The sequence below is a fragment of the Haliotis rubra genome, unplaced genomic scaffold (assembly GCF_003918875.1).
Source record: "Haliotis rubra isolate DU_JTF1 unplaced genomic scaffold, ASM391887v1 Scf166, whole genome shotgun sequence".
Classification (NCBI taxonomy): Eukaryota; Metazoa; Mollusca; class Gastropoda; order Lepetellida; family Haliotidae; genus Haliotis; species Haliotis rubra.
In genome coordinates, this window is record NW_025765625.1 from 80,006 (window position 1) to 97,257 (window position 17,252).

General features: G+C 40.7%; 1 protein-coding gene across 2 annotated transcripts; it reads left to right on the plus strand.

Moving 5' to 3' along the window:
- The first annotated feature begins 1,091 nt into the window (after positions 1 to 1,091).
- On the plus strand, positions 1,092 to 17,062 carry LOC124272078 (U3 small nucleolar RNA-interacting protein 2-like). 2 transcript variants are annotated; one of them, XM_046707216.1, is made up of 14 exons: positions 1,092 to 1,206; positions 1,918 to 2,030; positions 3,303 to 3,421; positions 5,561 to 5,628; positions 6,291 to 6,332; positions 6,998 to 7,124; positions 8,007 to 8,131; positions 9,364 to 9,456; positions 11,603 to 11,703; positions 13,508 to 13,642; positions 13,792 to 13,860; positions 14,019 to 14,158; positions 15,422 to 15,504; positions 16,886 to 17,062. In XM_046707216.1, the coding sequence occupies exons 1-14, from the start codon at positions 1,162 to 1,164 to the stop codon at positions 17,030 to 17,032; spliced, it is 1,407 nt and encodes a 468-aa protein (XP_046563172.1). In that variant the 5' UTR covers positions 1,092 to 1,161; the 3' UTR covers positions 17,033 to 17,062. The 2 variants fall into 2 exon arrangements, with proteins under 2 accessions (XP_046563172.1, XP_046563173.1); XM_046707217.1 differs by having other exon boundaries at positions 15,425 to 15,504.
- The last annotated feature ends 190 nt before the right edge of the window (positions 17,063 to 17,252 follow it).

Here is a 17,252-nt window from a genome sequence, read left to right on the forward strand (position 1 = left end):
CACATAGATGAAACGTATGCCCTTCAATCAACCAAAGGTCATGGTGTTTAAACGAGATAAAAACTTGTGTTTGTTCTGTCAGACACCATATACCGGTCTGTGGTCTCTGGTTCAGTAAATAAATGTGTTCAATCAGCATGAGCATATCAAGAGGAAATGCACAAAGCTACATTCAAAGTGTTCTTTCATAATGTGTTTGATTTGTTAAAACAAATACATCTGTATACGCTACGACATTAACGCGCATTTTGAGCACGTAGGGGTTTACGATGAAAATATCTATGGATCATATTACTGTCTTGTTTTCGAGTTGTGACAGAAATCGGTCGAGGTGACAAAATCCAGCGTTTTCGTCACGGAGAGAATTGTGTGCAGTTATCCAAGTGTTAATTATGTTATGTACCCACCGCTGGTGACAGCACATGGGCTTGTAACGCTAAAAACTGCAATCAAGGTATGTAGTGTCACTAAAGGGGTCTTATCATTATATAAAAGGCTATAGTGATAAGACCCCGTTAGTGACACTACATACCTTGATGGCAGTTTTTAGCGTTACAAGCCCCTGTGGGTGAAAGAGTCTGGAGCCTAAAGCCGAGCCAAGAGGATATGAATGCTAAATACATAGGTGTACACTAACTCTATCCTTACAATAGGCAAGTCTAGATAAGCGGACAATACACTGATCTTTTAAGAACAACTTGTTCTTATTTTATATACAATCTGAAAATTATTATTTTCACTAATAATTATTGCCTCAGATACTTATGGAAGTCTAGCCGACTCCATACTGACCATAGATACGACGAGGTCTGGGGAAAATGACTGATTTCAACTTTGTTAATTATCTAAAAAACATTATAGACGTTATTGGAGCCTCGGTCTCATTTTGGTTGTCGTTCTATCCATAAACGCTTTCTCCCGCCAAGAAAATTTGACGATGAGTATTCACTCGTGAACGCAGTCTCCGCTGTAAACTTCCCACATCACGCTCAATGGTGTAGAGAGCTCAAAACCAGATTGGCTGGGATTCTGTCTGTATGATATCTGTGCGCATAATAAACTGCGCGTACCAACAAAGTAACCAGTAGTAATTCAAGAAAACGTAACTCTGTTCTTACTTCCTCTTACTCTGCACGTGTGTAAGTCAAGTTGTAAACAGAGATGTCTTTCTTTATTAGACGGTCAAACGAAAAGCGAACTTCGAAGGTAGGGTGAAGAAGGAGAACACACGATATATGTGACATAAAAAATTGAAATTTTGTCTTATGGCGAACATTATCAGCAATATAGTCTTCTGTGGACCGGCCCTCGAATCTGCTCTCTGAGTCTGAGAGAGTCTCTCACTTCAGAAACGTGCAAGGCAAAGTTTCTTGTCTCCGTAGTCTAGGGTAGTGTGGGATATGTCTCCCGTCCAGCTAGCTGTTTCCGTGAAACTGTCCCATAACCATGATAGTGATAATTAACTGCAGCAAATTTAAATAACCACCTGTTGGTGATAGCAGTGAATAAATATGTAGTACGGCGTGAGCAGGTGATTTCAATCCGTCACAAACTGATCTCAAGCAAGATTATACCTGATCACGGTCATCTTACTTAGAGAATTATTTTTTGGGTCTGTTTCTTGTTCAGTATTTAACTTGCTGGAGGCTTCAATACAGAGGACAAAATGGTTATGTGAATATAGGTACATTTCATAGGCATTTGTTTGGTTAACAAAGCAATTCTGTATGTGTTTGTTTCCACAAACATGTTGTTTTGGTGGGTTTAAAAAAAATAAAAAAATATGACGTGGTACCTGCTTAACATGCTTAAGGGCTACCATTTCCTGCAAACTATTATTGGATGTTTGTTTGGTGCTGAAGATCAGCCTCTGAGAATTCCCTGTAATGGAACTTGAGATTCACAACCTGGTTGCAGAGTAAACTCAAGAAGCCAGCTGGACCAGTGGGGAAGAAAGATGCAGGTCTGAGATATGCCAGGAAGAGAAAGGCTTGGGATGAAGAGATTGACAGTGAATCTGAGGTCGACAGGTACACGACAGGTTTTGTTGTTCATGTCAGACGTATGGTTGCCAAATATACCTCATTCCCAGGGTTGGTCTGGGTTCAAATCACTTGCACTGGCTCATGCTTGTTGTTGAAGATGTATTGAAATGGGTGGTCAGGCTTGATGCCTCATCATATCACTGATCTGTCTGGTCAACAGTGCAGTGCCACCTACTCGTGAAGATCCGGGTTAGAATGAACCTTCAGTAACCCATGCTTGTCGTAAGAGGCGACTAACGGGATCGGGTGGTCAGGCTCGCTGACTTGGTTGACACATGTGATCAGTTCCCTATTGCGCAGATAGATGCTCATGCTGTTGATCACTGGATTGTCTGGTCCAGACTCGATAATTTACAGACTGGCACCATACAGCTAGAATATTGCTGTGCTGAGTGCGGCGTAAAACTAAACTCACTCACTCACTGGTCCAGAGTAACTAAGAGTATTTATGGGCTTGTTGAAATATTGCTGAGGATCGTGAAGCAACAAACTACTAGGGTTGCAACGAATACACTATGTGGCGAATATGATACGTATCATGAATATTGGGTAACGAATACGAATAATTATTCACGAATACAATATTGTAGTGAAGTGATTGATGTACAATATGGAACGCCCATGTTGACAGGTTTGATTTGTCACAGCAATAACCAGTGATCTCATGACACTCAAATTTGGTATGTAATAGTTATAGTCGACAGTACCATGTGCGGCCTTGGCAAACTAACAAGACTTGCACTACTGCAATGCTAGTACATGTTCCATTCTTGCATATGTCAATTTCCAGAAGTACACAAGGGTTCAAGTAAAACATGCTCCCAATTATAAATATTCGTTAATATTCGGTTCTGGTGACCACAAATAACGAATTGAATTCATGAAAGGCTACAGTTCGATTCACCGAATATGCGAGTGAATCGTTACAGGCTTACAAACTATATTGTCCAACATTGTTATTATTTTATTCTTGTATTTGAATATAAATACGTACCATATGCAGCCACTCCAGTTCTGAGTTGGTCACTCCAAGGTATCACTTGTCAAAGCAGCCACAGATAAGGGGTCTAGTCAACATGAATTGGGGATCTGATTGGGGACTGTGTTAAGATTATCAATAAATTTTAAGGTCTTAATGAAATTAATATTGTTTTGCCAGTGATCATTTAACTGATGTTTTTCCATCAAGTTGCAAATTCTGACTCAGGAATAGCCCCAGGAATGTGGAAGTCAGTGTTTTTGTGTGGTTTGTTTCAGTGATGAGGCCACAGAGACGAGAAAAGCTGAGTTGGCTTCATCAGACGAAGAGGCTGAAACTGCCCAGGAGAAGAAGCTGAGACTCACAAAACAGTATCTGGCCCAGTTAGAGGCCAGTGGTAGGTTTTCGTGGAGATGGAGTTAATAGGAATAAAGAACACTGTGATGGAAGTTTGAGCAGATAGTTGTGGGGACGGTGGGCTAAGCTAGTGTCTGAAGCATTTGTACAATGCCAAAGGCCTGAGTTCAATTTATGATGTCTCACTCTGTGAAATTGCTGGAATATTGTAAAATCGTACTTGCCCACTCACTCACGCAACCTGTTTTTTAATGGACATGTTGACTGAACATTTCCTTCTTTATCTTCTGTCACTGAGGATCTTGGTGTATATCTTGATGCCAGTTTGTCTTTGGAATCGTAGGTCAACCATCTTTATAAGAACTGTCACTATTATCTGCGAACCATCAGCTCCATTAGAAATCTCATCACAACAGAATGTGCTCATTCTTTGGTTCGATCCATTATACTCTCTCGACTCGACTATTGCAACAGTCTACACTTTGGCATCAGTTCAACTCAACTTCAGAAACTTCAAAAATTACAGAACTCAGCAGCTCGTATCGTCTGCCTCAAGTCCAAGAAAGATCTTATCACACCTTCACTGATGTCTTTACACTGGTTGCCTGTCAAATTCCGGATTGACTTCAAAATTCTATGTATCACTTTCAAAGCTCTACATGGACAAACACCTGAATACCTCTCCAGTCTTCTGTGTCAGTACATCCCAACCCGACCATTACGATCCCAGAATTACCAGCTAGTTGTCATTCCTAAAGTTCGACTCTCATCCTATGGGAAAAGATCATTCCAACATGCAGCCGCCAGTCTCTGGAACAACTTGCCCACTCACATCAAGAATGCTGAATCTTTGGACACATTTAAATCGTCTCTAAAAAACCCACTTTTTTCATCTTGCCTATAACTAGACTCTCTATGTTCAATTGTCTCTGTAAATAGTTTTAACTATTTTTTTTCTCCTATAGTATTGTAGCGTCATGAGCAGGTATTAGTACATTATTATGATTATTATCCCCCTCCCACGCGTTTAGCGCGAAGCGGGGATATAGTATTAGGCTCCGTCCGTACGTACATACGAATTGGAATATCTTAAGAACTGTTCACTAGATTCTTTTCATATTTAGTACCTAGGTTCATCACACTATAAGAAAGGTCCAAGCCAGGTTTGGTGACCTTGACCTTCATTTCAAGGTCACAAGAGGACTTTAACGTTTTACCTGCATGTTGAGCTATCTCAAGAACCGGTCGCTGGATTTTCTTCATATTCAATACCAAGCTTTATCTAGGGAAGGCGCAGGGCCCAGTCGATTTTGGTGACCTTCACTTTCAAGGTCACAGAGACACTGAAGATTTCAGCATGTTAAATTGCTTGTTAAGATAGTCAGCAAGATATCGCAAAAAATATTCATTGGATTTTCTTCATATTTGACACCAAGCTTCATCTAGGGAAGGCCCAGGGCCCAGTCAATTTTGGTGACCTTCACATAATTTTTAGGGTTACGACGACAATATGAAGATTTCAGAATGTTAACCTGAATTGTCAGCAAGATTTTTTAAAAACTGTTCACTGGATTTTCTTCATAGACTTTCAAGACCTCCCTTGAATGTTTTTCAATAAGCAATTTCTTTAGTGCTAGTTTTGCATATTTCATACACTATGACATTCATGTAAAGGTCAAAGTCAGTCTTGAAAATATGTGTGTGTTTGAGTGAGTGAGTGAGTGAGTGAGTTTAGTTTTACGCCGCACTCAGCAATATTCCAGCTATATGGCGGCGGTCTGTAAATAATCGAGTCTGGACCAGACAATCCAGTGATCAACAGCATGAGCATCGATCTGCGCAATTGGGAACCGATGACATTTGTCAACCAAGTCAGCGAAACTGACCACCCGATCCCGTTAGTCGCCTCTTACGACAAGATAGTCGCCTTTTTATGGCAAGCACATGGGTTGCTGAAGACCTATTCTACCCCGAAACTTCACGGGTCGTGTGTGTTTGAACAACTAAAGAGCAAGATAATGTTTTTGTTGACATTTAACTTCATCTTAAACTTTCATTACTTTATAAGTTTGATTTGATTATTTGCGGCGGGGGATTATGTCACCTTAGTGACAATGCTTGTTATATTATATTATTATCATGATCATTATTCCTGAGTTAACACTGAGTTTCCCAACAGAAGCAGATCGTGAGGAGGAGGACGGAGGGACGAGGGATGCCATCTCGCACAGGTTAAAACAGGATCAGGTGAGCTAAATAAGTCTTATCACCTTTATCAGACGAGCAACATTGCAATAGGTTTGGTAAGCGTGTCTGAAAGTAGACCTTTATCATTTTAAGAAGAACCTCTAATTGTCATTGGAGATCACTAAATGGATTGAGTAGTAAGGCTTGGTGCCTCGATAACTTGGATTGATGTGACGTCAATCACTGGACTGAATGGTCTCCTGTCAACAATAGTGCAGCACTGAAAAGAAGACAAAGTCAGAAAAAAACAGGTTCATGGTTGATGACATGTTAACATTACTGAACTGTGTGGACCGTGGTGCTGGTCTTTTTTCTTGACAGGTATCGCGATTTGGCAATATTCAGAGTTAAACATTGATGTATTTAGGCCCATTTGACGTATCGTATCGGGATATACGACAATGTAAAACCTTGTATCGATTCACTGTATCGGCGACCCATGGATCGATGTATCGATGTATCGATGAATTGTCACACCACTAGTGGACCGCTGATACTACAGATCACTAAGTTGTCTAGTCCAGATCTGATATTTACAGACGGACGCCATTCAGCTGGAATATTGCTGAAAGTGCAGATACATGCAACTATTACTATTGTAGAGTTATGATCTCATGAAAATTCCATGGTGAAACACTGATTGACCGTGTGCTTTATTTTAGTTGGAACTAGCCGGCAAACTCCAGAGAGAAGTTGCAAATTCGGTAAGTGTAACGAACTTGTTTTACCATAGATGTGTCTAGAATCAACTGATCTTGGTTTCAAATCCCAACTGGAATCATTTTCAAATGCAACTCAGTCATTCATATTTTGATACTAACAAATATTCATATATTATAAATTTTCATGTATAACATAGTCATATTAGATGAAGTATAAACTGTAAAAAAAATGTTTCTTGCAATCCTCATTATGTTCACTGGCGATTTATTTTCGGTAAAACTGTGACTTTTGTCACTTGTTTGCTTCTATAGTTTAATATGAACATGTTATGTTAATTAAGCAAGGCATCCAATGTTTATTGTGCAGGAACAAGCCCTGCTTTTCATGCACAGTTTTTCAACAAATCATACTCACTCACAAACTAAAACAGATATATGAGCCATCAACCACTTGATTGGGATGTAAATATTGATTAGGATTTGATAATAGTAATGATATTTATATAGCACTAGATCCACTTCACTGAGGGACATGCTCGAAGCGCATCAAAGCTTATTTATATTTGTCATAGAATGGGTAAGGTCCTCTTCCGCTTCAGGAAATTTCAACAGATCCTTGGGTCAATTATTGATAACTATCCAGGAGTTCACCTACTTAGGTAGATAATGTTTGCCTCATTTACAAACAATCATGTTTGTCCTTGCAGCTGGAATTCCCGGACTCCACACAGCTGAGAGAGCTGCGAGGCCACCGGTTGCCTGTGACATGTGTAGTTATCTCCCCTGATTCAAAGCACATCTTCAGTGGAAGCAAAGACTGTTCTCTGATAAAATGTGAGTCATGGCATACAAAGTACAGTGTAGTGCTGTGTGTGGGGTGAGATGTAGTGCTGTGTGTGGGGTGAGATGTAGTGCTGTGTGTGGGGTGAGATGTAGTGCTGTGTGTGGGTTGAGACATTGATTGAACAGAGATGAGGCATGAATGAACAGGGGGTGAGAAGACACTGATTCACAGGGTGTGAGACAGTGATTGAACGGTGGGATGAGATAGCAATTGAATGGTACGAAACAGTTTGTGGAACGGGGTGAGACACTGATTGAACGTGGGTGTGAGACAGTGATTGAAGGGTGGGATGAGATAGCAATTGTATGGGATGAGAGTTTGAGACAGTGATGGAACGGGGGTGAGACAGTGATTAAACATTTGGTGAGACAGTGATTGACATGTTGGGGGAGACACTGACTGAACAGGGGGTGAGACAGTGATTGACAGGGGGTGAGGCAGTGATTGACAGGGGGTGAGGCAGTGATTGACAGGGGTGAGACTGATTGAACATTTGGTGAGACAGTGATTGACAGGGGGTGAGACAGTGATTGACATGGGTGAGGCAGTGATTGATGGGGTGAGACAGTGATTGAACATTTGGTGAGACAGTGATTGATGGGGTGAGACAGTGATTGAACATTTGGTGAGAGTGATTGACAGGGGGTGAGACAGTGATTGACGGGATGAGACAGTGATTGACGGGATGAGACAGTGATTGACAGGGGGTGAGACAGTGATTGACAGGGGGTGAGACAGTGAGTGAACATTAGGTGAGACAGTGCTTGACAGGGGCTGAGACAGTGCCTGTGGTCAGTAGCTCAAGTTGGGTCTGGACAAGCCCACACTAAGCAAATTCAGCCTCTGTTCATGTGGTTGTATGGTTTACACAGGGTGTGCGGAGACGGGAAAGAAAGTGAAGGTGATCCCCGGCGGGAAGAAGGGGACAGAGAAGACGCATGTCGGACACACAGCACACATACTCTCTCTCGCAATATCCACAGATGGCAAGTTTCTGGTGAGTGATAAGCTATTTAGGTACTCTTGAGAATCTAAATATACTGTACAATGGTGTCCTGCAAGGTTTGATCTTTACATGCCTGTTATTTTGATTGAATAGACACATTCAAGAACTTTACGGTGTTCAAGTTGTTCAAAGCAAACTATCAGCAACCAGTATCTTGTGTTTTGTTTTGTTCAATGTTATTTTTTCCTGCAACTTGCAATGTACTGTGAGGAGAGACTCAAGAGTAAACTCCCCTTATATACCTAAGAAAGACTCCAGAAGATTCTCCAACTCCCTGGGTCAGAATGTAGTGGAAAGGTCCACAAAAGTTACAGTTGTAGTACCCAGTAGTAGCTTCCAGAACTCTGTCTAAATATAGCACAAGTCTAAATATAGAGCACACCAATGCCCCCTTACTGTATGTAAACAGGTACGATGTATTACTATTACGCTGAACATCACTGCCACAAAACAAGTGATATTTCCATTTATCTTACCTTCATGTAAAGTACTTTTATTTCATTGGTCAATGACGCTTTAACAAGTTTCCGTGTCAGTGTCACTCCTCCCAGGAGGGTGACAACTGGAAAAAATATTACCCACTGCCACGGTCACCGCCAAACTCTCCGCTGAGAAGCTGTATCACTGACAATCGTAGGAAGTCATAATATGACGCGTGCAGTGCACAGAGTTCGAAAACGGTTCAATTAGTTGTTTTTTAGTTCACTTTGTACACATTTATTTTACCAACTTCCACTGCTTTATTTAAACTATTTTATACATTGAATTGTTGGCACACTCAACTTAAACATAATTAACCATTTTTATAGCAGTTTTAAGCTTGTCAGAATATGTTTCACTGATTTTAAAAATCCAGTCAAGAGGCAGACGCCATTTTGTTTACATGTCATATAGTCGGTAGTGAGCTTATTGTTCTTCAAAATAAAATAAAATGATATTTTGTACATTGAAAATGGCGGTAAGATAAATACATTGTATGCTTCTCCCTCAGGTAATACGGTCTGATGTATGCCTTTTCGTAGCAGTCATCCCTCTCCTACTGGCTCGGGTGACACTGATACAAAGATGCGTACATCGGACCGTATTATCCTCAAGAGAAGCATACAACTTATGTTATCATCCAACACTGGTCTCCATAATGTCCATAGGAGATATCACTTGGGTGAGATTAGTTAAATTACTCCTAGCTTGTTATAATCTAATTAATGTTCTCTGTAACCCAGGCATCCGGAGACCGGAACAACGTCATTCACATCTGGGACCCTCACAGTATGGAATCTGTCAGCACCCTGACGGGCCACAGAGACGCAGTATCGGTACGTAGACTTCTGTGTTTGTTTTGTGCACTGATGACATTAGGCTGCTGTAAAGGGTAATCTCCCTTCATCCACACCAATAATTCATGTGACGTCACATGATGGACTTTAGGAACTGGAGAGCACTGACCTTGTGATATTGGAATTTTAGGTCCAAAGTCCGAAACAGTCAGTTCCTAAAGTAGAGGGATAAACATAAAGGCTGGTTATTGATATGGATCATAGAGATTGATCATCATTAAATGAATATTGATCCATTATCGCTAAATGTTGGAGAAGTAACTATAGGCCAGAGGCCCAGATAAGCTGCGTATCCGGGTAAAATACGCATAGAAACTTTCCAATTACGCTTTGAAAAATAATTGTTGCGTACCAATTACGCATTTAAAATGTAAGATACGCAAAATGTTTAAAACAAATGCGTACGGAATATATTTATAAAAAATCGCTTGCGTAATGAAAAAGACATGGATTGCTATCAAGTTGTACTGTTAGTATAGGACTAGTGTTGTACTGTCAGTACAGGATGAGGGATTTTTTATGAAATCATTTCCATTATATTTAAGTTGGTTTTGATTAGGTATGACATAAGGCAGAACATACCTGCTTAGTAAACTTACTCAATGACATAATACTTAGGTGAGTAAAATGACTGAAATACGCACATATTTGAAAGCACTCGGTAACAGAAAATGAAATACCCACTCAACATTCATAATACCCACTCCAAAAAAATACAGTGGGTACGGTACCCACATGAGCTAAATCTTATCTGGAGCTCTGCTATAGGCAATAATGACTAGAAAATATGAAAGTAACTAACAAACATATCACACATCAGGGTTGAGTGGTGACATATTGAAGCTTGTATTACCAACAAAACCCCGATGTGAACATACTTTAGGTGCAACCCAGGAATAAAGATCTAATTTTCTGAGTAAAATTTCATCACAATATTTCATTTGCAATATTACAGATTACACAGTTTTCATATCAATAATCATGAATAATGATTCCCATCGACGATATTTCTGATTATCGATCTTCTCAGCAAGCCCTATAAACATGATAAACAGGTATAGCACCACATGCATGCTGGTAGAGTTTGGCCATTTCATTATAACAGGATCGGGTCGGTGGGTTAGCCTAGTGGTTAAAGTGTTCGCCCAACACCATAAAGTACCGAAATTCTTTTCCCCACACAAAAATCCATATGTAAAGCCCATTTCCAGTGTCCACCGTCGTGATATTGCTGTAATATTGCTAAAAGCATCATAAAAACTCACTCACTATTACAGGAGAAGATGTCATTGATGAAAAACTACTGTCTCAGAATGTCTAAATTGATTAAAAAATAAATTAATTGTATAATTGATAAAGAGAGATAGAGAAAGCTCATACATTGTCCTGCCAGTTAGTATAAGCAATACATGTTGACTATAAGACACGTCACAATCAGGTGGCAGTGTTGGTTGTGGAGTCTTTTGATTGGCATCCGTCACTCCTGAGAGTTCCTGGAGCTTCGGTGCTACCTCGTATTCGAACATGTAGCAAACTTGGTGTCTCCATTGGCAAGTGACTTCAAAATATGCCACTGTTTGTTCAGCAGTGAATGTGTTCCCAGTAGGATGAGATGGTGACAGTTGACCTTCTCACACCTCCCAGGCAGCTAGGGTTGTATTCTCCTCCTGAGGATGACAAGTGTGTGTAATACTAGGCTGGAGTAATACATCAAGCTGACATGCATGTGGAGTTTACTTGTGCTTTACACAGAGATTATAACTAGGATGATGATGATCATCCTTATTGAGTTAGAATTGATCTTCATCAACCCAGGCTTGCTGCCTTGGTTGACACATGTCATCGTATCCCAATTGCATAGATTGATGCTCATTCTGTTGATCAGAATTGTCTGGTCCAGATTCAATTATTTACAAAAAATACCGTGTTGCTTGACAACGGTACAAGAATCTGTATCGAAACGTCGCACTCACGAAATAAAGAAGTTGTTATCCATAAAACATTGTTCTATATTACTGCCGTTTAGCTTGAATATTGCTGAGTGCGGTGTTAAACAACCAACCAACCAACCAACCAACCAACCAAATCATGATCATTATCGAGTATACATTTTGTTTGTGTGCAGGGTTTGGCATTCCGTAAGGGCTCCCATCAGCTGTTCAGTGCATCCCATGATAGATCCGTCAAAGTCTGGAACCTGGATGAAATGGCTTATGTGGAAACCCTGTAAGTAATAAGGATGGAAGTTCTGCTTTGATAAAAGGTGAAATGTTTCATGAATATCTGTCAACTTTGAGCGTTAATGTTGATCATTGAATGGATGTAGCAGCCTTGATGCTTCAGAGCAATGTATATCCATTGTATCTGGATGTAACCCAGGAGACAGTTGTCACTGTAGTGTCAGGTATAAAGTGATGTCTCCAACTCCTACTGCAGTATCACTATCTGTTCTGGAGGGTCCATGAAGAACGGATGTTCTTGGACAAAGTGTTTGACAGCACAATTACAACCGCTTCTTAGTAGGGCTGTGCAATATAACCGGTTTACCGGTATTTACCCATTGAGACATGAACACGATACGTATTGCGATATGCTGATCTAAAACCGGTATTTGACATGCATTCGGAAAACTTCGTAACACCAGGAAATCTTCGTATATTTCCGTTTTTTAAATCGTTCCTTTCCTTGTTTCATTTGTGCCAAACATTATTTACATTTTTATTTTGTCATCATTAAAAGTTTTCATCAAAGCCTAGTCAAGCATAGAGATTTTGTTGTTTTTGCTTTATAAATCAAGCATTAACTTGATAATAAGTAGTTTTTGTTTACAAAAACCTTCTTGCAATATATTGCAATACATATTGCAATATATGCTTTCGCATCGCAATATGTCGTCGACTTGCAATATGAAAATTCTATGCAATACCCACCCCTACTTCTTAGAAAGGCCAAGACTTTCATGTTGCATGAGATTTGTTGATGAGTTGGACCACACATGATTACCGTATATAACCGTCTATAAGCCGACCCCATGGATAAGCCGACCCCCAAACTTGCCCCTTAAAATCAGTGTCAAAATGGTATGTTTCGTGCATGAGCCGATCCCCCACGATGGGGTCCTAATCGCGGCAAACACCGACCACAGACAACTGGCAGTTACCAATAATTATAACTTTGGTCCACATTATTCAAAGAATTCACAATCATATATATTGCGTCTACTCACGGATCAAAACAAAGTGTAGTTGACAGAAAATGCATAATATATTTTGTTTCTCTGAATATCATATTTATTGTAGCAACAAACTGGCTTGCTTATTTTACCCCATTCAACAATCACGAACTGATAACCGCCTCGTTTTCCATTGACTGCTAGTTTACAGTAACATCGGTAAAAATGTGTGAATTTAAATGGCTTCCGTATTTTACCCCATTCCATGTGCGTACAACTTCTGTTTACTACGTTCATGAGGGTCCGTATAACCTTAGTGTTGATTATATAATTTACATTAAAACTGTAATTAAAATTACACAATGCTAGGTTATATTTCTTTAGGTTAAATAATAGTACTCTGTATTGTTCACGCGAGGTGATACCATGTTCTTTCTTACCCCTGGAAAAAAGTTTGACGAAAGCGTAACCCATGGATAAGACGACCCCCTTCTACAGACCCCCTTTTTTGGTCCTCAAAATTCGGCTTATAGACGGTAATATAAGGTAACAGAAATTCGAGTTTCAGTTTTAGGCACTAGGTAGCTCTCTCTCCAAGTGATAGATGATTCAACTAGAATAGAATACATCAAATCGAAACAGAAATAGTTGAGAGAATTATCCATTTACACTGAACATTTAATAGATAAACAGCTTCTTCATTTTTAGTTTAAACTTAATTATTTATTGGTATATTTCACACTTCTCATTACGTTAAAGGGTGATTTCACGTTTAGTTGGTTGGAAGGGAATGTTATGTAAGTCATCCGCCATCTTGCGGAAAGTGATGTAAAACGTAAGTTCTGTTTTGTTGTTTAGATTCGGCCACCAGGACTGTCTGACTGGAGTGGATAGTCTGACACGTGACCGAGCAGTGACCTCTGGTGGCAGGGATCGGACAGTACGAGTGTGGAAGATCATTGAGGAATCACAACTCATCTTCAACGGACACGTGTGGGTAGACTTATCGTATCCAAGCTATATAGTAGTCGTACAAATACATTCTTTTCTGACACACTCGTCTGAGGAGTGTCCACAGATCTTGGTGTACGATGTGTTTATTTGTTCCCTTGAATGATTTCCTGGGTTGTCCTGTGTTGCAGTGGCTGTGGCTCCATAGACTGTGTGTCTCTCATCAATGAGTCAACATTCGTCACAGGAGCAGACGACAAGTAAGTGGCTTCCATTGTACATTGACTACTGATTGATTAGACACAGTTGTGCACGTAATGATTTGATGTACAGTTGTCTACGTAATGATTAGATCATATCAATATAAGTGTTTTTACTTTTAACTGAAGACGATAATTCCAAATTACTTTACATACAGCTCCGTGTCATTATGGAGTGTCAACAAGAAGAAGCCCCTGACTACAGTCAAGCAGGCCCACAAGACTGAAACTGGAGGTTATCAGGAGAACTGGATCAGCGCAGTTGTCTCCCTTCAAAACACTGACGTAGTTGTGTCCGGTAGGTCATCCGGACATCAGAGGAAAAATCATGTCCTTTGTGTTTTAGAACCCCAGAAGGGAGGTGGAGTAGCCTAGTGGTTAAAGCGTTTGCTTGCCATGGCAAAGGCCTGGGTTTGATTCCAGACATGGGTACAATGTGTGAAGCCCATTTCTGTTTCCCCTGCTATGATATTGCCATTTTCTTCCCACAGAGGTTACTCAAGTCATATCTTCCCACGTATCTCTGTTCTTGTATGGCCCTTTCATGGTGCGAGTGTTCAGGATTCGTGATTGGTTGCAATCAAATTTAGTTGTGCAATCGGCGACGTTTTAAAAGTGATCATTCGCAAAGCCACGGTAATTTCCATATGCTTTGGGAAAACTACAATATCTTCCCCTGCGCGAACGTTACTTCTATACAGCACTAGGTCAAGGACAAGCTAGCCAATAAATGTCTTGTGTGTGACAGCAACAAAAACATCTTGTCGATTGAGTCCTGCTCTCTATTGCTAGTTTCTGATTTTCAGTTAAACATGAAATACCGAATCTATCCTTCCATGGCGGCTGCCATATCGGATCTAAATCAATGTAACACACGCTCTGATTGGATAGAAAGAAGGGAGATAATTCATGTTGAATTTTATGAGAACCGGGAAATATGGTCGTATTACAACAGAGGTACTTGGGAAGATATGACTTGAGTAACCTCTGTGGGAAGAGAATGTGATATTGCTGGAATATTGCTGGAATATTGCTAAAGGTGGTGTAAAACCCAACACACTCACTAGAACCCAAGTAAATGAATAAAGTTTTACAGCTATCATAATTATTGAAGACAAACAAGTAATGAAATACGGAGTATTTTTGTCTGTGGAGGGTCATATAAAGATGTTATTGCCTGTGCAGATGCTAAACGTGTCTTCCCTGGGGTTCCAGTTTAGAATAGGTGCCCAGCAGCCTGTGTTTGTCATGAGAGGTGACTTACTAGACTGGGTGGGTAGACTCACTTGGTGGATGTATGTTGTGTTTTATTCCTAAAAGGAGGGCGGTGGGGTAGCCTAGTGGTTAAAGCATTGGCTTGTCACGCCAAGGACCCGGGTTCGAATCCCCACATGGGTACAATGTGTGAAGCCCATTTCTGGTGTGCCCCGCCGTGATGTTGCTGGAATATTGCTAAAAGCGGTGTAAAACAAAAACTCAAGTCAGTCAGCCTAAAAGGAGATTTTGTTACCTGAAAACACATTGATAATCATCCTGTGTAGATGTGTTCCGTCTCTGTCAGCAGGGTCCCGTGACGGAGCAATCAGGTTCTGGAAGTGTGGAGCAGAGTTCAAGTCTCTCACCTGCATCGCATCAATACCTGTGGTAAGTCATCACTGCTGGGTCAAGGTGACCAATGCATCTCTCACAGCTGTACTGCATCTCACACAGCTGTACTGCATCTCGCACAGCTGTACTGCATCTCACACAGCTGTACTGCATCTCGCACTGCTGTACTGCATCTCACACAGCTGTACTGCATCTCGCACTGCTGTACTGCATCTTGCACTGCTGTACTGCATCTCGCACTGCTGTACTGCATCTCGCACAGATGTACTGCATCTTGCTCAGCTGTAGGGTAGCCTTGTGGTTGAAGCACTGCCTGGGTTGGTTCCCAACATGGGTACATTGTTTGAAAGCCCCTGGTGTGATGTAGCTGGTTGTAATAAACCAAGCACAGACTGGCCCAGAGTCAGCATAAGGTGTCAAAGTGGGGTTCCCTGTCAACTGCAGCGTGGTATCTCAGTGGGCAAGCAGAATAAAACTGGTAGAAGTCAAGACTACCACCCATGTACCAAATATGCCTCATGTCCAAAAGTACATGTACAATTTTCATATCATCTTCAGACTAGCACAAGTAGCTAAACACACAAAGGTTGTATGGAAATGAAATTGTCTTAAAGGAACATTAAACCCGCTTAGGCTAATAGGGATAAGGGCAGATGGGTAGTTTTAGGTGTTTTGGACTCCAGATCTGCCAAAGTTGTTGAAGATTCTCTTTCTTATGGATGTGGCAGGCATTGATACATATGATGGTTGTTGTTCATTTGATGCCACCAGGAGTTGAGCATGTGATTCTCGTATAGCAATGAGGTTTTACAGTAGGCGGGTACAGTAAGGGGGACAACTCTGTAAAGCATAATTGAAAGAAGACCTGTGACGAATGGGTGTGTTCCTCTAGTCTGGTTTAATGAAGGATGGTTTGTTTTTGTATTATGACAGTTAGTTTAACCAGTGAATAAGAATTGTAAGTAGTGAATGTGTTCAATGTTGAATGACACAAAAAAGTAAAAACATTTTATTGTGGGGTGTTTTTTAGATTTGATTTATCGACCTCCCAAGAGCTGGAAAGCCAGGTTAGAGTAGGCCCTATGCTTGGTGTATGTGGTGACAGATGGTTCAGTGGTCACATTCAGTGACTTATCATCATACATTGGATATACAGAGTTATATGCATTTATACAGTGTAATGTCAAACTAGTGCATCTGTTGGTTCAGATGGCCTGTAATCTGTGGTGCTGCACAGAGTTGTGGCCCTTGGACAGTGCAGAGGCTTATGATAATTTTTTTTAATAATTTGTCAGCAATGTCTTTGTGTTTGCCTAAATTATTTAAAAGCTAAGATCATCTCAGTGGGAGAGCCCAAAGTGATGCAACTGAAAATATAGTTTGATGAGACCTAAATCTAACTCACTGTCTGTTACAGAAGGGGTTTGTGAACAGCCTGCAGTTCTCGGGGGACGGGCGTATGCTGGTGGTAGGGGTGGGGCAGGAGCACCGGCTGGGGCGCTGGTGGAGGGACAAGACAGCCAGGAACTCCATCGTCATCATCCCCATCAAGAAGAAATCATAGGACTTCATCACAATAAATGTTTTGTATATAGCTGTAATCTGTAGTCATTGTGTGGAAGACCAGGGGTGAGAGAGACGGGCATTTCACTCCCCTGGACAGTTCTCCAATAATACTTCCTGTATGTGGCATCCTCGCTGATCTGACTATGTGACCTTGTCATCATGAACTGGAATAGGACTTTGATCATATCAGTCACAGAACTGTGTGGTCCAGATAAATG

What these genes read in the sequence shown, in the direction of transcription:
- LOC124272078 (XM_046707216.1), top strand. Translation starts at nt 1,162, where the DNA reads ATGTCTTTCTTTATTAGACGGTCAAACGAAAAGCGAACTTCGAAG. An exon ending in ACAGGTTAAAACAGGATCAG is followed by an intron (nt 5,629 to 6,290) that starts GTGAGCTAAATA and finishes GCTTTATTTTAG; the next exon opens with TTGGAACTAGCCGGCAAACT. An exon ending in AGACTGTTCTCTGATAAAAT is followed by an intron (nt 7,125 to 8,006) that starts GTGAGTCATGGC and finishes TGGTTTACACAG; the next exon opens with GGTGTGCGGAGACGGGAAAG.